Source organism: Sminthopsis crassicaudata, chromosome 1 (genome assembly GCF_048593235.1).
Source record: "Sminthopsis crassicaudata isolate SCR6 chromosome 1, ASM4859323v1, whole genome shotgun sequence".
Classification (NCBI taxonomy): Eukaryota; Metazoa; Chordata; class Mammalia; order Dasyuromorphia; family Dasyuridae; genus Sminthopsis; species Sminthopsis crassicaudata.
In genome coordinates, this window is record NC_133617.1 from 23,087,393 (window position 1) to 23,111,839 (window position 24,447).

At 41.8% G+C, this 24,447-nt stretch overlaps 1 protein-coding gene across 2 annotated transcripts; it reads left to right on the top strand.

The window, feature by feature from the left end:
• The first annotated feature begins 285 nt into the window (after window positions 1–285).
• On the top strand, window positions 286–23,175 carry WSB2 (WD repeat and SOCS box containing 2). Of its 2 annotated transcripts, none has more exons than XM_074296694.1 (9): window positions 286–428; window positions 12,766–12,934; window positions 16,157–16,401; window positions 16,588–16,719; window positions 18,815–18,915; window positions 19,987–20,159; window positions 20,865–20,975; window positions 21,114–21,221; window positions 21,865–23,175. In XM_074296694.1, the coding sequence occupies exons 1-9, from the start codon at window positions 389–391 to the stop codon at window positions 22,025–22,027; spliced, it is 1,242 nt and encodes a 413-aa protein (XP_074152795.1). In that variant the 5' UTR covers window positions 286–388; the 3' UTR covers window positions 22,028–23,175. The 2 variants fall into 2 exon arrangements, with proteins under 2 accessions (XP_074152795.1, XP_074152798.1); XM_074296697.1 differs by lacking the exon at window positions 286–428 and adding an exon at window positions 1,484–1,620.
• Window positions 23,176–24,447: the final 1,272 nt, after the last annotated feature.

Here is a 24,447-nt window from a genome sequence, read left to right on the forward strand (position 1 = left end):
CTCCCTCCCCACCCCTTTCACGCGCCGCTCCCTCACTCGGAGCTTTTACTCTTCTGCCCCACCCATCTCCCTGCCCCTTCAATCCCGCGCTCCCCTTCTGGCCCCGCCTTCCGTCCTCACGCCCCAGCCAGCCCCGCCCCGTTCCCCACCCGGAGACAGCGCCGGAAGGAGGCGTCGTCCTCGCGCCCGCCCCGCGCCACGTGACGGGAAGCAGCTGATGGCCGTTCCCGGAGGCGGGAGGGGCGGCGGGGCCGTGAGCGGGAGCGGAGCCGGCGGGCGGGGAGCGCCCGGCCGGGGTCGCCGCGCCATGAGGGGCCGCCCGCGCTGAGCAGGATCCGGGGCCGGAGGAGCAGCGGCGGCCCGGGCCCGGCGCCAGCCCCGCGGCCTCATGGAAGCCAGGCCCGGCGCGGGGGGCGCGGAGGCCGGAGGTGAGAGGCGGCGGGCCGGGGTCCGGGGGCGCCGTCCTTCCGGGAGCCACGCCCAGGCTCCTCCCATCTCCCCGCGTCGTGTCCTCTCCCTCCGCCCGCCTCCCCTCCCCGTGTCCTGCGTACCCCGGAATCCTCCCCGATAACCTTCGCTGTCCCCTGTGTCTGCCTGCCCGGGTATGAGGAGTCCGGTGTCCTCCCTGCCCTGTGTGCGCCCCGACGGCCTCGTGCCCTGCTGTGTGCGCCCCGACAGCCTCTCTCACTGGTCAGACCTCGGCTTCTTTCAGGATTGTCCCGCCACCTCCCTGCGTGCTCCCCCTTCCCCCGGGGCCTCTCTTTGTTCCCCTGGGGCAGCCCTGGCTAGCGCCCTCCCTGCTCTGTGGGGTGGCCCCCAGGAGCGGCCTCTTGTCCCAGACTTCTCCGGCAGCTTCCTCCCCTACTTCTCCCGAGTCTGGGCGGCCCAGACCGCCCCTGGAGCTCCCTCCTTCCCCCGCCACTCTTCCTAGAATCCCTGGCTCCTCCGGGCTCTCCCAACGATCTGCTTTTGGTCCACAGGATGCGGGCTTGTGGGCGGATCCCCCCTTCTGCCCCTTGCGGGTCTTGGGGGGCCCTCTGATTCCTTGTGACCTTTTGTGGCTCGGCAGGACAAGATCGCGGTTCTGTCTCTCCTCTGGCCCCCTCCTGCCTCTTCTTCATCCTCATCCTCTACTTTCCCTTCTAGCCAATCAGCCCTCCCTCCCTTCTTCTCAGCGTTGATGTAAGGAAGAGCCTCCTCTTTAAAAGGTGTCCCCTCCTTGGCTGTTTACTCCGAGGCTGGCGGTAAACTAGGCTCCCGCTCTGGAATCCCGGACCTCTGAGGTCGCCTAATCCAGCCCTTACTTCACTGATGAGGAAACAGGCCCAGAGGGAGAAGTGACCTGGCCAGGGTCACGTGAGTGGGCTTTGCCACGTGACCTCGCGGTGGTTCACCCTTAAGTATCTTTCCCCAATATTCCCATTCCCTCCCCTTCAGTTTTCAGCCTTCTGATCTCTAGTGACCGGGCACTCCCGGAGCTGTCCTTCAGCTGATGTCAGAGGTCCAGCCTCAAACCTGCCATCCTCACTGCATCTGAAACTTTACCCGGGAAACATCGCTGACAGCTGCTGTTTCTGGAGCCTGTCTCCCGGGCGCCGTCCTGTGAGATGACCCCTCCTGGTGTGTGTGATACTAATCTCACCCTCTCTTACCCCCGGTCCAGTGAAGTTAGAGAGCTGGGATTAGACCAAGGGCAGGCAGGGGCTATTTCTGCAATCACACCGAGCTGTTCCTTCCCAGCCCCTCACATTCGTTCTAATACCTTCTTTCCAAGATCTTCTCAATATTTGCACCCGCAGCCCACTGGGGTGGTGGCTCTGGTTGGGTTGAGAAGCATTTCGATGGCTGTTAAGTCATTTCTTCCCTCCCCCCACCCCAAAGCCAAAACCAAATCTGACAACCTGGCGTCTTGTTTCTCACATCTGTCGATCAGATTTCCCCCCGAGGTTTGGGGGATGCAGAATAACCGTACCACCTGCACTCTACCGACGGCTTTCTCCAGGGAAACCCTTGAGACTGATTCAGAAAATGTGCTGATGGGAGGTGGTCATGGGAATACCCACATGAGGAAGATCGGGTGTGCTCCTCATTTAGTCTTTGCGGGGTCATATTAGTCCCTTCTTCCTTTTGGAATTTGTTCAAAGGAGAAAGTTAGCCGCGGAGAACCTGCTCCTTCTTTTTTTATCCTGCATGTTCAGGGTATGTCTTAAGAAATTTGGCTACTTGCTGATCAGATGAGATGATGCTATGTTCAGTGTCAATAAATATGCTTATGCTTTTCCCATTTTACTTGGCAGTGAATTCTTGTTTGGTAGTGTAGCCTCAGAATGGGAAGACTCGCCCCTTGGTCTTCTAGTTCTTGAATCATCTAGTCTAGGGCCTTCATTATTCAATAGATGAATTAAAAAGCATCTCGGAGCCTATTCCACGAGTTTTACCTGTAACGAGCTGTCGTTTACCCTAAGGGTAAAATTCAGATAGGTAGTGAGTTGCTCATCTTGTATCCAAACCTAGACCTCTTGACACTAAATCCCTCCAGGCTTTTACTGTTGCCCTAGCATTGCTGTAGAGAAGACTAGACTTTCCACGTACAAAGGTGCTTATCAGTCACAATACCTCATGCAGTTTGAAGAAAGTGATATCATTTTTGATTGGTCCAGAAACTCAGAACTTGCAAGTAGATAATCTTGTTTGGGAAAAGAAAGATACAGATGAATTGATCTTTATGGCTATAAACCCTGAACACTTCATAGAAACATGATTGGTTAAGATGAGAGATTCAGAAGAAAATAGAACTTCTAAATTGGTTCTCTGGATCCTTTTCAGGATTGAAGATCTCTACAGAGAACTTTTATTCGTGTAGATTGCTATATTTATTGGTATTCACCACATTGGAAAAACAAAAGTTATGAAAACATATATTTGGCTTTACACATCCTCTGAAAGTGTTTTTGGGGACCCTGGTAGTCCTTGGATCATACTTTCAGAATTGTTTAGTCTTTCGGGCTGGAAACCTAATTGGGTGGTGGCAGCAGCATCCCAGAATATTGTGTTACTCTAATGAAAATAACATTGAATTAGATAAAGAGTTCTGGTTTTTAGGGGTAGGAAGAACAATTCTCTAGACTTATGTGCTTCTAGGTGGTTTGATCAAAAATAGAGATTACAGTAGATTTATTGGTTTTCAATCAGGGCATTTTCCCTGGGGTGTTGTTGCTTTTTAATACGGGAGATAGCATTTTCTTTGTTTGCTGAAAGAGGTAGGTATTCAGGGAGGTATGTGATAGCAATTTTGCCAGCCTTCCTATCTGGGTTATCTGATGATTTCTTTTTTATTTAATACTTAACTGATGACACCTTTTACCAAGAAATTTTTTGTCCTGGCCCTTAATATTAGATGCAGGCAGATAGGATGTTGCATTTGACAGCTTCTCCTTGAATTTCTTTCTCCTTTTTAAAATATATTTTTATTGAAGCCACTTTTAAAAAAATTACCATAATCACCATAATTCTCTCCAGATTCCTTTTCCCTCACAGGGAATCATCTCATAACAGATTTTATTTTTAAAGACAAAAAAGGGAGAAAAGAACAAATCTGACCAATTTATTGGAAAGTACTGAAAATATATGCAAATTGCTTCACTCATAAACCTTTCCACCTCTACTAGGAGTGGGAGTGTGTTCATATATCTTTCAAATTATGTTCTTTTGTAGTTTTGCAATATTCACATTAGATTTTTTTTTTCATTTACATTGTTGCCATTGAATATATTTTTTCTTGACTCTTTACACTGTTGACTTTTTTGTATCAGTTCATATAAATCTTTCCATGCTTTTCTGTATTCATCATATGTCATTTCTCACAACACAATCATATTCCATTACATTTATTTGCAGTCACAGAAAGTGCTGCTATAAATACTTTAGTGTCTGTGGGGACTATCTTTTCATTGACCTTGGTATAAAAGTTTTGTACTGGAATCTCAGAATCAAAGAGATCCAGAGGGTATGGACATTTTTGTCACATTTTTAGAGAAATTCCAAATTGCTATTCACAACTCCCATTGATTTTCCAAAAAAAGTGAAACCAGCTTTATAAGAACTTGTTTCTTGGATTGTGTCTGGGATTATATACTGTCCTTGATAGACTCTCTGTGTGAGGAAAGTTCTTGGGAGCTTGCACAGATAGCATAAGATGCATTCATTTTTTTTTTTTTTTAACCAAAAATAAAGATATGGCTAGCAATTTTAACATTATTAACAGCAGTCTGCATTACGAGATTCCTCAAGGTCCTAGAGGACAGTGGACTCTTATTTTGTATCTACCTTAGTGCCTTACATGCTTACATTTGTTCATTTGACCTGATTGTCCAGACAGATTCTAATACTTATTTTTAAGATTGATGCTGACACAGTCTTTCCAAGGAAGGAGTTTTTTTCAGAATGATTTCATCAAAGCCAAGGTCCCTTGTTATGCTTATTGTTTTTTTAAGTTCTATGATATGACAGTTGTCTTTCCCTAACCCTAACTAGGATTAGACTGGAAGGATAATAGTTCTTTGAGTAGAGAAGAGAGGGGTTAGATGGGGGAGATATTATGGAAATAAAAGTAACAAGATTTGATAGCTGATTGTGCTGCGATTCAGAAAGGAGACCTCAAAAAGTTGGGGGTTGCAGACCAGTGTCATGAGGTTGTCTCAAAAAAATTTGCAGGCTTGAACCTATCTCTAAGTCAAGAGAAAAAGTTTATTGTAATTGTAATGCCAATTGAAGAGGGCTAAGTTCCGAAAGAATTTAGCAAAGAATTAGGAACAAAGAGACACATTTATCCAATTCTTGTAACTGATACGGTAATTTTATGGCCTATCTATTGTCTATTCACTATTGTTTCAGGAACTTGGTTATATCATTGGCCAGCACATTATCTATTTGACAGTCAGCAATGTTTGTAGGACTATCCTAAAGCCAGAATGATGAGGTGAAGTCTGGTTTTTAGGGTTCCCGGTTAGGGAACCAAAAATATGATGAGGATGTCTAGTTTTGGGGGCTCCTGGTATGGGAACCAAAAATATGGTGAGGTCTATATTTAAGGAACCAAAATGAGATTAGAGTTTCTGGTGGTCAGGGAGCTAAGTGGTAAGGTCTAGTGGCAGATTTGGGGTTTGGGAAACCAAATGGAGAGGTTTGACTCCCCTGTGCCCCCTTGGATTTGGCACAAGGGTAGGGAGTTTTGGGGAACCCCCTTCTGGTGGCACAGGGATTCTCTGTAATTTACAAACCAAATAGGGATTGTAAGGGTTAGAAATCCCAACAGAGAGGCATAAAGTCTTGTTAGAGAAATAGGTGAGGATAAAGAGAGGGTGACACTGGAAAATAATATTATCCAGTGGGCAGAGGCTTCCTTAGTATAGCATGGCATAGCATGGTATGTTTAGAACCTCTGCAAAGAGAAGATTTTAGATTGGCTCTTTTATAATAGGAGTTTTGGCTATAAGCTGGGTTTCAGCTTGAGCTGAATTTGAATAGAATTGAATGAGTTTCTTTAATTGAATAAGGTTGGAATTCTTTTGCTCAGGACTGAACCAACCTCACATCTAGATAACAGAATGAAGCTGTTTATCTTGTTTCCCTCAGGCGGGGTCCCCCACTGAAGCAGAATCCAAGGAGAATTTCTCCTTCAAGGAGTTTTGGGGTCCCTTCTTCAAGAAGACTTTAGAATCAGACAGATTATTAGAACAGAAGCATCCTAAGTTCAGGGGATCCCATTGGTGCTATTTCCCCATAGGAACTAAACTCTATCATTAACCCTCTTAGGCATTTTGAACCCCAAATTCATTTGGGACAAAGGGACGGAGATCTCATTTTCTGATAAGGGGACTAGAGCTGTCCCTGTTTAGGGGGGTCTATACTGAGGAGAGGAGGCATGTGACTTGAAGATGGCTTCATTATTCATTCATTTATCTATCTATGTATCTATTTATTTATACATGCATGCTGTCAAAAGTCTGCTTTCTTTCCATATAGGCTCAATGAGTATGCAAAACATGAAAGGTATATTTGGAGTCAGTATAAATTTTCACTCTCATGACTTTTTCTAATTCTAAAGCTCTGTGAGGGCAAAAATGCACTGAACCCAGTATGGAGTTAGAATCTTCAATGCTTAGGCCTAGAGTAAGCTTTGAGGCTTCCTCTTTTAGAAGATTTGTGGCAGCCACTGCTTTAAAGCAGAGAGATCATCCTAAAGACATCAGGTTTCTTTGATAAGTAAGCAAGGGGACTGGGATAGGTTCCTAGGAATTGAGTCAAGAATCAAGTCCCCTAGGACCTGGCCCCAACTTTCATCAACATATAGCATAAAAGACTTTATAAGGCCAGGGCAAGAGATTGGTTTAGCTTTCAGGGTTTTAAAAACCTTAGCCTGATCAAAGCTTGAGGGGAATTGTATCAGGGTCTTGAATAGAATCATCAATGGTCTTGGCAATAACTACAGTTAGCTATCCAGATTCTACAAAAGCCCAGGAAAGTATGAAGCTATTTTTTTTTTTTTTCAGGAAGGTTCTGATAAGATTGCTTCCTCCCTGCTGTGAGCAAAGGGGAGATGGGAGTTAATTCATGGCACAAATACTTAACAGACTGATGAGCAAAGTGGGCTTTTAGACAAAGAAACTATCTCTCCAAGAAGCCAGAAAGTTAAGGGTTTTTATGGCTGCACCCAGAGAAGCCTCTCAGGTTGGGCTACAGATCAAGTGCCTTTCCAAATATGTGAAGGCTGTCACGGAAGCCCTGAGCTACCTCCAAGTTATGAACATTGACTGCCCATGTTAATTGATGGGGGTTATGTTCCCTCTGGATTTGCCCCTTCAAAGACAAAATGAAATTGTGAGTATGCAATGGTATGCAAAAGAAAGTATTTTTAAAATCTAAGGTAGAATCCTCACTTCACACTGTCATGCTAGGTGGTGCCAGTATCCTCTGGGATACTTGTATTGGGGTCATGGCTTCTTCTGACCAGTTACTCTGATTATAGAAATTTGTGAGAGGAAAAAAGCAAGGACATGATTATAATAGCATCAAAATAGGTCCTTTAAGCTTCAGTCTGTGCACACTTATATGATAGGATAAAACATCCTTAGTTCTGTTTGACAACCAATCATTCAGTAACAATTCTATCTCATGAATCAGATGGGAAAGAAAGAAAGAGAATTGGGAAACTGAGTCAAAAGGATTCTACCTTGAGCAAAAGCTAAGGTTGTTCTCCCAGCTCTTGCTCAGATAAGACATCCATTTGTGACAGTTCAGGAAGGCATTCCTCTGAGTAACTTATAGCATTTCTCTTGAATGGTTGGTTAATAACTTAATGATCAGGCAATTGAATTCAGAACTCAAAAGAATATCAGTTACAGTCCCAAGAGATTTTATTTCTAATAGCAAATTCTACTTGCAGCTTAGGGCTAGATACATTATTCGTGTGTGTGTGTGTGTGTGTGTGTGTGTGTGTGTGTGTGTGTGTATGGAAAGTGTTTTATAGTTTTGCTCATATAGTTTCTGATTTTCCCTTGGCAGATAGATTCCCAAGTACTTTATACTATCAGTAGTTACTTTAAATGGAATTTCTCTCTAACTGTTGGATTTCGTTAGTGACATATAAGAATGCTGATGATTTATGTGGGTTTATTTTGTAGATACATTATTTTAAAAAGTTTACCAGGACCCATAGGAGAATGTGTTTTATATGTTCAAACTTATCCTTCTACAAAAGGCTCAATTATTAAACAAGCTTATAATTTCTTAGTAAACATATTCCTTGTTAGGGAACTCTCCATCTGAAACAGGTTAATTTCTCAAGGCTGAAGACCTTGCTTACACTGATGGTTTCAAGAAAACTGGCAATCTTACAACTGCTTACAAACTTATAACAGCGGAATTTGCTGTTGCCCATCCCAACTATTCTTTAGTGTTTTCATGGGCTGTGCTGTTTGATACTTCTCCCCACTCTGTAAAGGGGGAAAAAAGGTGTTCTACATCTCATACTCGGAGGTGAACTGATGAGGCTTTTCACCTTATCCTTCCTGTTCCACATATAAAGCCAATTTTAAATTTAACATGATGACAATAACTCCTTACAGATCTTTAGCATTCTCTTCTTAATCTGATCTGAGATGAGAGGAGTTAGTAAATAGAGGGACTTGGACTATATTGATCTTGTTAGCAATCCCCACAACCGAGATACATTCAGGACTCTGGGGAGTAGAGTGGAGAGGATCTCTTAATACCTTCTGGGATGCTTTCCCAAAGGACCAGAAGGGGACTCCCCCCAGACAAAATAGGAGTCAAGGAAGTGTTGAAGTTCACAAGGGACTCCAAAAGGTTGGGGTTCACAGACTGGTGTTTTGAGGTGTCTCAAAAGAATTTCCAGGCTTGAACCCATCTCTAAGACAAAAGACAAAGTTTATTGTAATTGTAGGGCCACTTGAAGTGGGCTAATTCCAAAAGAATTTAGCAAAAAACCAGGAGCAAGGAGACAAATTTATCCAGTTCTTCATGTGATTGATATGTTAATTTTATAGCCAAAAAGCAGAACTGAGGAATGGTCTCAGGAATTTGGTTATCACTGACCAGCAGATTATGTATCTGATATAGAATAATAACACTCTAAGGTCAGAGGGCCTCAGGATCCTTAATATATCTTCCCTAAAGTCTAAGGGAAGAAATATTATATTCCTGGGCCAGAAGATTTTTACAATCACTAACAGAATTATTGTTAGAACAATAGCAATCTAAGGTCTCAGGATCATCTATTCTAAAACTAGAAGACTTTAGAATCATTGACAGATTGTTAGAACAAAAGTACTCTAAGATCAGGGGACCTTAAAATTATTGCTATATTTCCTCTAGAAGCCATACCCTATCAGAAAGATTAGCAAAAAGTTGCTATTTACTGCATTTGTTTTTTTTTCTATTTCTTTTCTTTCAGAATGGAGTGAATTCCTGGAATTACCCCTAATGTTTCAGGATTTTTTTTTTTTTCTTGCAGTCTTACAATGATTAATTGTCAAATTTCTTAATCATTGCTCTCAAAACCTTGAGAATCTGCTAAGATGTTATTTTAATTTTAATTAGCCAACTTTATTTCTGTAGCCCCCAGTTTGGCCAGAGCTGAGGTTAAAGTTAGGTTTTTTTCCTTTTTTAAGATGAGAATCAAGGATGTTAAGAAATTTTCCTAGCATTCTGACTACAGCATAAAAGTTTTTTCTTGCTGGTTGTGTTTTAAATCTTTCTAGGTAACAAAATCTAGTTCACAGAACACACATGAAAAAGACATTCTTCACAGAGACACAGACACATACAAAAATGACATGAAAGAGCTCTGTCCCATCTTTGCCAAAAGCATCCTATAGTGCTTCATCTTTTTTAGCATCCCAGAGAAGGTGGAAAGATGGCAAAGGTTCCCTAGGAACTTTGCCAATATTTGCAAGAATTTCCAAGTCTCGTCATCCCCAGTCAAGGAAAATTTGCTAAGCATAAAGCTCAAGACAATCCAGACAAACTTTCTTCAGGTTGTTTGAGGTGTCCCAGCTATAGGATTGAGAGGGAAAAAATGGGGGACTTAACCTTGACAAAGAGGGAATCAAGCCAGGGGAGGCCATTCTCTCGTCATACAAGGCCACCAAATGTTGAGGTTCAGAAAGGAGATCCCAAAAGGTTGTGGGTAGCAATCCAGTGTTGTGTGGTGTTTCAAAAGAACTTGCGGGCTTAAACCCATCTCCAGGTCAAAGAGCAACGTTTATAATGCCAGTTGAAGAGGCTACATTCCAAGAACTTAGCAAAGAACAGACATGTTATTAGAACAAAATCACTCTAAATTCAGAGGACCCCATCACTGCTATGTTTCTCCTAGGAGCTGTACCCCATCAATTGTACATATGGGGGGGGTAAGGGAGAGTACATGAGGAGTCCATCATAACCTCAAGGTTATCAACCTGGGACAATGGAAGAGGGATGATGCTTTGGATGGAAACAGAGTTTCGAGACATGTAGATTAGTGGGGAAAGATAGAGTTTCTTTTGAACATGTTGCATTTTAGATGTCTATGGGATATTGAGCTGGAAATTTCTAATAGACAATTGGGGTTGCTGGTCTGAAGTTTAGGGAGAGTCTGGGACTGTATCTGGGAGTCACTGACATTGAGATGATAATCAAACCTCATTCCCTAAGGGCTAATTTTGTCCTAGAGAACTAGTATAAAGACTAGAACTGAGCCTTGGGGAGACTGGGTAGGAGGAGCACCTGGAGAGAGGATTGTCATGAAAACTCAGAGAGGAAAGATAATCCTGGAGAAAGGTTGGTTAATGGTGTCAAATGCAGCAGAGAAGTAAAAGGTCAAGAAAGATTAGGACTGAAAAAAAGACAACCAGATTTTGCAACTAAGAGATCACTGTTAACTCTGGAAAATTAACGTGGGAGTTGAATGATGAGGTTGGAAGCCAGTTTGAAAAGAAGTTGAGCGGGGAGGGCAGAGGAAGCATAGACAGAGTGTAGATAGTTTTTTCTTGCAAGGAGACTTAGGGATAGGCCAGGATTGAATAAAGAGATCTTCCCCTAGATTAGTTGATGTTTGCTACACCACTGTAAGTGAGGACATAATAAGGCATTATATAAAGAGTGGATTTACTATCATTCGGATAAAGAAGCATTTAAAAATTATCAACTGAAGAAAACATAAGGAATTGGCCCAAAAAATGCTAAACAAAATATGCATGTTTGAGATATATATTGTCCAGTGAATTATTCACTTTATTTTCATTTCATTTATTTCTATTTTATACTGATGTGCAAGTGAAAACATAAATTCAGTTGTTATACATATGTCTTATGCCTATATGCATGTTATATTAGATTATATTTTTTCTGTCAGATCTCTCGGGTATATGGGGAAAGCCTGTGCTAAATGAATCACAGATCTTTGGAAGCACTGAAATGATAATTTTTTTTTTTTCCCCCTGAGGCTGGGGTTAAGTGACTTGCCCAGGGTCACACAGCTAGGAAGGGTTAAGTGTCTGAGATCAAATTTGAACTCAGGTCCTCCTGAATTCAGGGCTGGTGCTCTATCCACTGCGCCACCTAGCTGCCCCTAAAATGATCTTTAATCAGCTAGATTAAATCAACATCTGCTAAGAGTTGAACTGTTAACTACATGAATTGTAATATCAGGTTGGATTTTAAATTAGAGACCCTGGGTTTCCAGATCTTACAATGAGCTAGAAAAGAGGCCTTGGAGGCTCTTTAGTCCAGGTCAGTCCTGACCAAGAAATCCTTCTATGACACCTCCCCCCCCCCCCCCCCCAATAAATAATCATCCACATTCTACTGGAAGTGGAAACTTGGTAGTAAGGATCTGGAATCAGGAAGACTTAAGTTCAAATCCTGTCCTTTAATAGCTCTGTGACCCTGGGCAGAAGTCTTATCTCAGCCTCAGTTTCTGTATCTGTAAAATGGAGGAAGTAGTACTGGCCTTACAGAGTTCTTGTGGGGATCAAATGAAATAACATGTAATGCCCTTTGCAAATCTCAGTGCTTTATGACTGCTAGCTCTTCTTATAAGATCTCCAGGGAGAGCGAATTCAACTTCTAAAAAGATGGCTCATTCCACTTGGCAGTTTTCCTTGTTGAGAAATGCTTCCTAATCATCTTAAATCTTTTTCTTTGCAGCTTTCCCTTTTGATCTTGGTTCTGCCCTTGAGACCAAGCAGAATAAGGCTACTCTCTTTTCTTACAGACCCTTTATAATTACGATGTTTCTTTTTAGTCATCCCCAGATGAGAACTACCACATATCACACAGTTCTCATTTGGCATATTCTTAAGGCCTCTAACCTACCTGCTTTTTATCTGTAGAAGTTCCAACTTGTCTGTGGGTTTCCTAAAATATGATAAACAGAATTGGGCTGGACATACTCCAGAACCGGTCTCAAAAGGGCCAGAAGGATGCTTTGTCTTGGATTATAGCCACCTAAGACAGCGCTAGTGTAACGACTTCATGATGTATGGTCAGTTTCTTTTCTACCTAGGAGTCGATGCTGCCCTGCTGGCATTCAGATCCTTAGTATTGAAGGGGTTCGATGTTTACTTCTGTAGTTCTATGATCATGTTTTAGAATATAAAGTAAAAGTGGACATACTCATGAACATTGGGTGCCTTTAGTCCATTGTCAACTCCATGAGTGCCAAGAAAGTGTAGGCACTATGGGAACTTGAATATCACTCCTTTCCTCTACATCTTTGTTTTTTTTTTTTTAGTTGATTGGAAAAGTTACAAGTCTGATTTTCTTTGGGCATGTGATTGAAATAACTATATGAGAGGGCCTTTCTGTTTGTTTTCCCAAGGTCTTGGAATCTGCAACGTGCTTAATATTCTAATGCTTTCAGGTTTTACCTTTGCTGTTTTCCTCTTTTGGACAATCTAGGGAAAGAAAGCATTTGACATTTGTTTATAATAGTCACCTGTCCAAAGGTTAGTCTTAAGTTATGACTAACTGGTAGTTTGCTTTGCCCAGAGTTTGAGTAATTGGGATGGAATGTGAACTGTGGCTCCTGTTTATTGCTTAGGGACAAAAAAATAGAAGAACCCTGAAAGAAACAGAGGTAATCAATCCCAGGGCAGGCTATTTACAGAATTTCTGAGCTAGTTAGGTAGAGAGGATGTGTTCTTTGGGGCTCCAGGTTCAAATACAGTTTGGTTTCAGTTACCATGCTATTTTCTTCCTCAGAGGTTCCCCTACTACTGGCTGAGCTGAAACCAGGGCGCCCACACCAGTTTGATTGGAAATCAAGTTGTGAGACCTGGAGTGTTGCCTTTTCTCCTGATGGTTCCTGGTTTGCCTGGTCTCAAGGACATTGTATTGTCAAGCTGATTCCATGGCCCCTTGAGGAACAGTTGTAAGTAGTATGCCATCCTCTTTTAAAAGGGAAGGGCTGCTCAAAATACTAGAGGTGTTTAGATGTGCTTGGTTTTGATTATTTCTGAACATGTGTCCTCTTTAAACTTTTAAAAACAAATCCTTTCTGATGTATTCCCTACAGAAGAATGGGGGAGCTGAAAATGGTCCAAAAATTGATAACAGTGATGGAGAGGAAGGATTAGTATCTCTCATAAACATTTGCACAAACACTCATTAAGGACCTATTGTTTGGATGGGTATAATTAGGTGTGATTAATCAGCTTTTGATGCTAATTATATATAAGGCTGTTCTTGTAGGTCTTGTAGATTTAGAGTTGGGTAAGATCTCAGAGGTCTTCTGATCAATTCCCTTATCTTACAGATGAGCAAACTGAGGCTCAGGGAGGTAAGGCTGATACTTGAACTCAGGTGTTCAGGCTTCAAATCCAATATTTTTCAGTATATTGTGGTACTGTGTTAAACTACTACTAACATTTTTTATATTGGCCAAATTCAGAAACCAGAAGTCAAAAGTTTATTAATAACCTGTTAGGATAATGATAGTATTGCAGATACTATAGTTGAATTCCATGAGCTCCTAGACCAAATGTCCATCCTTCTGGGTTACTGATTTTGCCCTGGAGTAGATCTCTGAGAGCTATTCTTTTTACACCTGGAGCTTTCCAATCAATAAAAAAGAAGCGTTAGTTTTTATAAAACTTACTTCCAAAGTAAGTCTCTTGTTTCTGTTCCTTTCTCTTTCAAAACTAACCATTGCTAGGATTAGATTAGAGAGGAATATATCAAACTAAGATTTGAGAGAATGGGGCTATAATTGTAATACTTCCCACTTCTTAGCTAAATGCTTGTGGGCAAGCCAGCTAAATTTTGCAAAATGGAGATTTTTGCTATCTTTCAATAAGAAAGGCTTGAAGTTAAATGAGGGCATATGGGAAGGGGTTATGATTTCCTTAGACAATCATAGCCACAAATATGCCCTCTATGATAGGTGAAAATATGGACAGATAAAAAAAAAATTATTTGCTTAATAAAAGAATTCACCATATCAAGTAATAGTATCCCAGAATTTGGGGCCTGGGAAGTATTAAAGATCACATGATCTAACTTCCTTATTTTATAGATGGGGAAAATGAGGTCCAGTAAAGTATTTCTTTGAGTACATTTAGATTATGTGGTTTCTGGGACAGTTTTCAGGAATAAGGCTTTTGCTTGAAGAGAAGACTATCTACATAGAAATAGGAGACATGTTTTTAAAAAGCTGGCCTGAAACTCTTAGGGAGCACTGAGTCTCACTGTAGCATAGAGAACAGTGGAGGAGCTGGGTTCTAGTCCTGCTGCCTATATGTCTGAGGATCCTCTGACATATTTAAATTTTAAGGATCTCTGTAAACATAGAAATTAACTTAAATGCTAAGCTTCTTGATAATTTTCAGTTTGATCAATTTGGCAAACATTTATTTGAGTTTGTTGCTATTTGATAGGTACTGGGGATATAAAATCAAAAGCCAAAAAAAGGGTCCTGCCCTCAAGGAGCTTACATTCAATTGGGGAGAATGTAGGAAATAAAATACAAAACATAAATAAAATAGTTTCTATAGCAGTAGTATGAAAAACCCAGGGAGCATACTAGGAGGGTAGGTGGAGAGTAGAATAGGGTCATAGAAAGGATGGGGTTGGCACTGATGGTTATGAAGGAATATGATGTAGTAATCAATGAAGGAAACATCTAGCTTGATCATCTGTAGCTTTGAATTTTAAGTGGCCTAGGGACAGTGGATTGTTGATCCTTTTATAGTAACAGTCAGCATGTGAATTAGATTATCAGTCTATAAGCAGAAGATGGAAGGGTGGCATGGAGGGAGGAAAGACGGCATAATTTTGTATCTAACCCTGTTTCTAAGCCTAATTCTTCTTGGACTTGCCTGATAGTCAGTTCTGTGGTCTGGAATTCTGGGATTGACTTCTATCCCAGAACCCACCCCAGAGTAGTTTATCTTCTCCTGGCTGGGAAAAAATTTTCAATTGGACAAAGATGTCTAGGCAAATGACAAGGTCATAGTTATGAGAACCGAGGCTCCAGTATTCAGGCCATTCTAGCTCTGCCCCGTGGCACACTGCAGTCCAGAGTGGATTTTCACCCCATTGGAAGTTTTGGAAGGTCTCTGGTCTTGGAATTGGGGAAGGAAGGGCAACAGGAATAAACTCCAGCAGATCTAGATTAAAACCCTGGGGAAATCAGTTTTCCACAGCTTATGTTTTTACTTGGCTATTGTCTTTTGTGAGATGATGTCGCTGAGAGAATGCTGGATGAGTCCTAATTTTGGTTCTCTCACTGACTAGATTATGATACGGGCAAGTCATTTGATGTCTGAAGTTTCTTTTATCGCTAGAATATTGTGTGATCTCTGTGACTTTAGAGTGAAACTTTTCTTTGGTTTTGCCCCTGGTTAGAATCTGCCAGAGAAATCAGGAAAAAGATGTTCCTTCTTAGGCATAGTGGAGAAAAGAGGGGAACCGAAAATTTGCTAAACTAGCTGCATTAGCAAGGACAGAATTTTATTTCCTTGGGTCTTTCTAAGGCACATTAAAAACCTTAATTTTTATTTTTTATTATGATTTGTTCAACAGAATAAGAATGAGCCAAGATTTTTTTTTGCCTCTGCAAATCCCCAATAGGTCTGGCTTGTTTCCCGTAGATTAGGGCTTCTTAAATTTTTTCCACTCATGACCCTTTTTCAAAGACCTGAGGGATTTTTATGTGACCCCGCTATAAAGGTATAGAAAATAGATATACAATTTAAACATAATTTTGCGAGCCCTACATTCAGTTATAAGGCCTCTATGGGGTCATGAACCATAGTTTAAGAAAGTGGGGCTATAGAGTATGGTAGTTTTACATTCAGGCCTGGAGTCTTTCAACCAGTTTCTCCTTACGAAAAGATAATTGCATTTTTTCTTTCTGCACTCCCAACTCCAGAGAACTCCCTGGATAGGTGCTTCTTTGGTGCCATGCCTAACCTTAGCCCAGGCCTTCCCACAGGCCTCTGGTGAGTGAATGAAGGTGAGCAAAGGCCAGTGAGACTCTCAGAAGGAATAAAAAGTAGAGTCATCTAGCCCACTTGTTCTCTTGTAACTTTAAAGATTTAGAACTTCTAATGTCAAAACTAAAGAATAATTAAGAAACTGCTTCTTCCTACAGCATCCCCAGAGGATTTGAGCCTAAAAGCCGAAGCAGCAAAACAGATCCCAAGGGGCGAGGCAGCCCAAAGGAAAAGACATTGGATTGTGGTCAGATTGTCTGGGGTTTGGCCTTCAGTCCGTGGCCATCACCACCTAGTCGAAAGCTCTGGGCACGGGTTTGCCCCCAAGCACTGGATTTCTCTTGCCTTATTCTTGCTACGGGACTCAACGATGGACAGATCAAAATTTGGGAGGTGCAGACAGGTAGGTTTGGAAGCCCATGAGAGACACTAAGGTCCAGGGTGAATGACTTACCCATTTCTAGTGGGACGCTGGTTGCTGATTTGCCTTTGGTTGTGGCAGTGACCCTCTTACTCTCCTTCTTGAATAACATGCAAAAGAGTCACACCACCTGCACAAAAGATTTAATGAATGTATTTCTCTCCTTAGGGCGACTGCTTTTGAATCTGTCTGGTCACCAGGATGTGGTGAGAGATCTGAGCTTCACACCCAGTGGAAACTTAATTTTAGTTTCTGCATCAAGAGATAAAACTCTTCGAATCTGGGATCTAAATAAAGATGGTATGGATGGGATAAAACTACCTGAGTTATAAGAAAATACTGCCCATTTTCCCATCTGCAAAATGGAAAACTATTATCTGGATCTAAATCTTTTTTAGAAATTTAATAATAATAGCTGTGCTGAACTACAACTTAAGTTCCTTATTAGAAATATTTAAAAAAAAAAAAGTCTACCAATAAACTCCTTGAAGAGCATTCAGAGCTTGGTGTAATTTTCCTTGGAAAAAAGGTTTCATATTTTTTAGGGAAATATACCTAGAACAAAGTCCCATAGAGTGGGCTAACAGTGCTGGTCCCTACTTGGAGGGAGAACATTATGAAAAAATACATTTGCATATATTTTCTTCCCCAAAGGACTAGGAGTAGGAAAGAAGAAGTGACTCTATGAGAAGCAGAAAACTGAGTGGCAACCCCCCTCCCCTCCAGGCATTCCTGGCATAGTTGATCCATAGCTTCCCCCCCATGGCCAAATGGCCTCCCTTCACACCATTGAAAGAAAGGGTCTTGCTCCTCTATTAGAAGCCCGGGGAAGCCACTGGAGGTCCTGGTGCTGTGTGACGGCCTTGTGCTCTTTGGGAGTCACTGCCCTTCATAATTTAAAACAGGCCGATGTTGTAAATTAGGGAACAAATGAGATATTGATAGCTAGCCTTGAGGAAAGGGCCTTCCCTGTGCAGTGTTCAAACTTGAATAATTTTGGTAGTCGGTTGTTTAGCTGCAGATTATAAATGCTATTTGAGAACAAATTATATTTTTCTTTTGTGTTGGGTTTATAAAATCCTGCTTCCAGTTTATCTTCTGTCATAGCCATTTTTGTTTCAGAAGGATTGGAAATAATGCATTTTATCTTATGTGATAGTTACTCTAAGTTTTCAAGACATTTTCATTTAAATGCTGTTGATATACATCCTATTATACAGCCTTAGTTATTTTAAATTTAAAAGTGTCCCAGGATCTTATGAAGATGCTGTGTGAGACTTCCAGATAGAATGAGTTGTCGATAAGACGGGCATTCTGTACATGCCAAGGATTAACTTAGTTTTCTGAGACAGGGGGTGCAGAAGGGTAAGTACATAAATAAAGTGGCATTCTGGGGGAAGAGTTTGGGCTAAATTTGGAGCTGGAAAGGAACTTGAAAATGACTGAGTTCAAGTCCTTTGCTTTGCAAATAAAGAACTGGAGCATTGTGTAGAGAGCAACTGCCAAAGGTCAGACACCCACAGGTAGTATGAGCAGCGACAGGTGACCCTGTCACCAGACTCTTATCACTTAGGGTGAATGGAAGTAGTTGTCTTTATCTGGGCAGTATGAGAAAGCTGTCAGAGATTTTGGGTGGGGGGATAAGAAAGGAATATCTTTGGGGAATGCTTAGTGGCCAAAGGGCAATATGTGGCCTCAGATGGAGCAGGACCTATTGAGGTAAGTGGGGAAGTGAACGCTCAAGGATCTCCAGGGAAATGGGGGACTTTTTTTCTTTTTCTTTTTTTTTTATTGAAAAAATGTAGTGAAATGAATGATTCTTTTTCCATTGTTTTATAGTCTCCTATATCACTCCTCTGAGGGAAATTGCATAAGCATATTCATCTAAGTCGTCTCTTTGAAGAGTTGCTAACTTGATCATAATTATAACTTGAAGGTTAAAATGTGTTACAGCCATACATAATTGTAATGGCTTTTTCATAATTCATTAGAGTGTTCTCTATCAGTAAAAAGGGAATTAAAAAATGAAACCATTGAGTCTTTGGGATTTGAACTTGATTTTTAGAGCAATGAGAAATCACTCTGTTAAGGACTTTAAGAAATGAGGGGTAAGGAAAGGGACCAGCCATTGGAGATTACTTGAGGAGGGACAGGTGGACATGAAAAGCACGCTGTGCTCCAGAGCTCCCAGGAAAGTGTTTGTGATTCCCTGAGGGAGTATTTGGCCTACTTTTCATGTATTCTGGTGACTAAATATGTGAGCAGATTTAACAGCATAAAGAATCTCACGCTCAGTGGAGAGTGGGATGGCGGTTGTGAGGCCTGGATGCCCCTGTCGCCACTTCCTCAGTCTCCCTGACAACGGAATCACTGTTTGCTTCTCTTTCTTTGACAGGCAAACAGATCCAGGTGCTATCTGGCCATCTGCAATGGGTTTATTGCTGTTCCATCTCCCCGGACTGCAGCATGTTGTGTTCTGCAGCAGGAGAGAAGTCTGTAAGTCACCATGTTAAGAGCTGTTCTCCCACTGCCTGAGCTTAGCTAGAAGAGGCGTCCACAGCACCCTTAGGTGTGCTGGAGAATGGACAAACCGGGATAATGAAAGGCACAATGAGGTTCTTGTGGACTTTCTGCTGGCCTCTGGACTGGGCTACGAAGGGGCGTCTGCGTGTAGGAGGCTCCTGGCATTAGGTGAAGGCAGGGAAGCTGAGCCTTTCCCCAAAGGAGAGCTCTTTGTTTGGCATTGTGAAAGAAGCAGGCTCTCCAAAATGTTGGCTGAAGGGTCCAGAGTTTAAAGTGAGGACATGGATGCGAGCCCATCTTTTCCATTTCACTTGATGTAGTTACAGTCAGCTAATAGGATCCAGGCCCAGAGATACTCTCTAATGGATGTTTTATGTGATAAAGTAATGAAGTGTTCTTTCAGCTTGGCTCTCAAACTTCGCATGACTGAGTCAGTGACGAGGACCCAGAAAATCAGGTTTGAGTTTGGGAGTAGTTTGTTTTTGCTTTAATGCCGCATTTATATGGAGTCTTGTGTCATACACACTAAATGAGGTTGGGGAAGGCCAGAGCCGTGGGAGGTGGGGGGAGTCACCAGAGCCCCACTTCAGTTTAATGGCTACTTCTCAGGTTTAGCTTAGCAGGCTGATAGAGAGCCCCCATGGGCTGAGAACAGCCAGTGCCAGATTTGTTTTTGTGGGGCGCCGTGGCTCCTAGAGGACCTCTTGGCCATTTAGGAGAAAGGTGTTTATGTTTGTGAGGGAAACCCTGGGGCTTTGAGTAGAAGTATTGGGACTGAGTGAGAACAGAATGTTCTTTGTCAGAATCAGGAGGACTTTGGAGGGGTTTAACCCTTAGTCCGGTTCAGTTTGCTGAGGCCAGACCTGCTCAGCTCTTTCATTTGGGGAATGTAACCTGGGTGGATGGGGGATGCTAGGGAGTCAGAGTTATTAACTTTGATTAAGCCCCTTGTGAGGCTTCAGAGCGAGGGGAGGGCGATGGGAAGCCTCCTCCTTTTCTGTGAGAGCCCTGCTCTCTCCTGTTGACTACTGCTCTTGTTCTCAGGTGCTTCTCTGGAGCATGCGGTCCTACACGTTAATTAGGAAGCTAGAGGGGCACCAGAGCAGCGTGGTTTCTTGTGACTTCTCACCTGACTCGGCACTGCTTGTCACAGCTTCCTATGACACCAGTGTCATCATGTGGGATCCCTACACTGGAGAGAAGCTGAGGACACTTCAGTAAGGACCACACCCCTGCTCAGAACTTTCCAGTGGGCTAGATGATGTGAGACCCGCCTTGGAGCCTCCATGGGAACCTTGTGGTCTGAGGCAAGGGATGGGGCAGCCAGAGAGACCCTTGGGTAGAAAGATGGTTTCAGAATGCGACTCTGCAGCAGGGGTATGTGAACGATTGGGACGTCACTCATGAGCTCTCTGGCCATCTCTATGTTTGAAGGGGCCTGCCCTCCTTTAGAACTGACCCTGGGAAACACCAGAGTTTTAACATGTTCGCTTAATCAGAGTACTGTCAAGAGTAGGGTTTTCTAAGCTAAACCATGGTTTCCAAAATGGATTGTGCTTTCCTACAAACTTTTCTTTTTTCTATTTTACATAAGAATTGTGGTTCACAATGTAATTGTGACCATCATAATTAGGGGAATAAGACAGTTGTGTAGGATTATGTGGTGCAAATGTGAACTTTGACACATTTTACACAAGGAAATGCATACTTTGGCAAAATAGCAATATCTTGGCCTAAGCGGAACCCCATCAGTTTGTTAGGGTTCTTCTGTGCCCGTTCCCTTAAGACACCCAGTAGGCACTTCTGTCTCTTTGGACAACTGGTTGAGATGTTCCCTTGGGCTTGCCTGTTTGCCGGGAGGAAGCAGTAGGAGGCTCGGTCACAACTACAGCAAATCGTCCTGCTTCTTTTCCTCCCCACAGGCACGTGTTAGACTCTCAGTTGGATTATACCCGTGATGTCCATGCCAGCTCACTGAGATCAGTGCGCTTCTCTCCAGAAGGCTTATACCTTGCTACAGTGGCAGATGACAGGTAAGAGATGGATGCAGAGGAGGATTGAATTGTCAATGAGAACTCCTGAGGGAGTCTGCACAAATGTCTGCAATTCTGTCTACAGTCGAATCTCAGTCACCAAAGTCATAAATAACTTTATATTTCTCTTTCATTTAGACTGCTCAGGATCTGGGCTTTGGAATTGAAAACTCCAGTTGCATTTGCTCCTATGACCAATGGTCTTTGCTGCACATTTTTTCCACATGGTGGAATTATTGCCACAGGGTATGCATATCTCTTACTTAAGTAGTAGCTGTTTTTGCAGAACATTGTCTGTATTTCTGTGGCTTATGCTGGGAAGAAAGGAAGTAAGGGGCTTCTTGTTGAATTAGAAGGTCCATAGCAGATCGCAGCTCCTCTAGGATGACTTTTTTTCAGCCACAACAACTCAAAGATCAGGCACCAGAGAGGTTGTGAACATTCTTGATGACTTGATTTTAGATTTGTATAGTTAGAGGTAAGTATATAAGATTGTATTTGTTTCTCTGCCATACTACCACATTAATCTTTTTTTTTTTTTTTTTTTTTTTAATCTAGAAGGCTTAATAGGTTTAGTCATATGTCCTTATACTGAAAGACCACAATATTATGAAATGATATAGAAGTTGCACGGAAACTTCTCAGGATCAAGAATCTAGTTAGAAGTAGTGTTCATTTGTTTGGTGGCCCTCTTCCTTATTACTGTTGGGATACAAAGATAGATTATTGAAAATCACTTCATCCTATAGATTCTAATGCAAACGTTTTGTTTGGCCTTCATGATGTTTCAGATCTGGCGTTTAAATTGGCCTTTTGTACATGCAGTAGTTGTTGTTCATACTTGTTGGCTTAAAAATACCCCAGTGCCTTGATTGCTGTTTCCTTTCAGGACAAGAGATGGCCACGTCCAGTTTTGGACAGCACCCAGGGTCCTATCATCACTGAAGCACTTATGCCGGAAAGCCCTTCGTAGTTTTCTCACAACTTACCAAGTCTTAGCACTGCCAATACCCAAGAAAATGAAAGAGTTTCTCACTTACAGGACCTTCTGAGCCATGTCACGTGGTTTTGTTCAAAGACAAAAAGAGAACCTGGAGACCCATTCTCTTCCAATAACAAGATTAACTTTTCTGCCAAGGTGGAGCTGAAATCATGGAATGGAAACAAGATGGGCTTGTAAATTATGATTCTTCTTTGAATTAGAATTGTTTTGGATTGTAAACAAGCAGTTAATAGACTGTAGCCAGGAAAAAACCTGGTGGACTGGTCCTGGACCTTTTTATCTATAATGTTCAAAATCCAGTAATAGAGGTGGTTCCATTTCCATGGCTACAGAGTTTTAGTTGAAATTGTCCACTTATTAACAGCACAGTTTAATCCTCTTGGTGTCTTGATTCAAAGTGCAGTTAATAATGTTGTTTTGCTTATAAAAGTAACTGGGCCTTGAGCTCTCTTTAGTGGTAAAGGAAAGAAGCAAAATCTCCCTCACAGGGAAATCTGACTTCTGCCCAACATTTGTCTCAGTTTAGTCCTTAAAAGCAGTGGTAGCTAAACATTTAAATTGTTCTCTTGCTCTTGGTTCAGAGTATCAGGGACCATGCCTTTGTTTAGCCAAGTGCAAATACTTTTAATTTATAAAGTCAAGTTTGTCATTGTTTTTCTTCTGCTTTTGACTTTGACAAACCAGACAGAGCTTTAATGGGGGTGTTGGGGGGAGGGGGGCGGTCCTTGGGTGTGAGTGTACATTGGAGCTAAACTGAATGGACAGCCTATTTAAATCAGAGGGTGTGGTGTGGACTGATGAAGACATTCTAATTGGCTTTAAAAATAATGGTGTGCATGTAAAGGAGGAAACAGTGTCAGATTACAAGAAGGGTGCATTTCTAATTGCATGACTAGTCATTGCTACTGAATTTTCAGTGGTTTGCCATTAACAACATATTTATTTGTGCTTTCTGAGCATAAGTTGTTTAAGGTACAATTTTGTTTTTCTCTATGGTTAATGAAAACCATAACATAGCCAGAGCTGTATGGAGGCATCTGGTTTCTCAGTGCTTCAAATGGTATTTTTATAATATATGTATGAGATCAGAGTTTGCTGCCTAACTCAGTTTCTAGCCCTGCCTCCCAAATGAAACTAAATTTCTACGATTCAGGGTTTTCCTTCAGCCAGTCAATCAGTAAACATTTATTAAGCACCTACCATGTGCCAGGCACTGTGCTTAGTGCTGTGAATGGATGGATACAAAGAGGCAAAAAGTAGACCCCGTCTTTAGAGAGTTTACATCTAATCCTTTTAAAATGCAATTTTTGCATTTCTTTTTAAGGAAAGGACACATTCTTTTCTTTGGACCCTGTCCCTCCCCCATTTTACTTGTATTATTTTGATAGAATACTGGTGTACGGCTTACTGCTCGACTCTTAAGATCCCTTTCATCTGTGGGATGTTCAAAGGAGGGACTATACTCAATTTAAGACCTGGGATCAACTTCTACCTTTGACACCATGTGGTCCTGTGGTTTTTGGCTTTCTTCTCTACCAAATTAGGTCTCTGGGAGCCCTTCCTCTCAGATTTGTGATGTGGAAAATCTGACTGCTGAGAGATGAAAGTGAAGCCACAGCTTTATTGTTCGTGGAATCATGGAAGAAAGAGTTTATCTTAAATAGAGGTGATGTTTTTAAACTGCCATCCAAGGACCCAAGAATATTCATCACCTCTCAAGAAGTTTTAGTATTTCATGGAACTGTACTGTGCCACTAGCACATATTGGTAACCCTTCTGCAGCTTTGTGGAGAGGCTAAAAAGCAGCTCCCATCCGTAACACTTTGTGGTCTGGTAGTGGGACTTGTGCTTCACACTGTGCCGAGGCACAAGAGGAAGTTAATGGAGGTCACTTCCTAAGTATTCTCAAATGGGGAGCCTCCTTTTCAAAGAATATATCATTTACAATCTATATTAGGGAGTGTAAAGGGGAATCGACACAACAGAATTCCAAGAAATTGATTCCATCCAAAAAAAAAAAAAAAAAAATTCACCAAGTTCCAAGACCCTTATATTAAGGATCAATCCAAGTCAACATTCTCTATTGATTTAAGGAGTGCAGGAAAATTCATAGAACCTTTTTCAACAAATGAGTCGTCCAATTTACTGATTTTATCGGATATTGAGAATATGAAATGCAGCAAAATTATAGTTAAAGTAGCAGTTTGAGTACATAAGACTAAAATTTAAGTGACTAATATTTCAAGTGTCTTGTGTCCGTAAGTGATCTTCATACAGCCACCGGTACCATGGGAAATAATTTAAAGACGAGTTGTAGGCTTTGGTTTTCTTTTCTTTTCTTTTTTTTTTTTTTTGGTGTGTGTGTGTGTGTGTAAGAAAATTGGAATGAAGGGATTTGCTCAAGGTGGTCACACAGCTGGTAAGTGTCAAGAGTCTGAGGCTGGATTTGAACTCATTTCCTCCTGATTC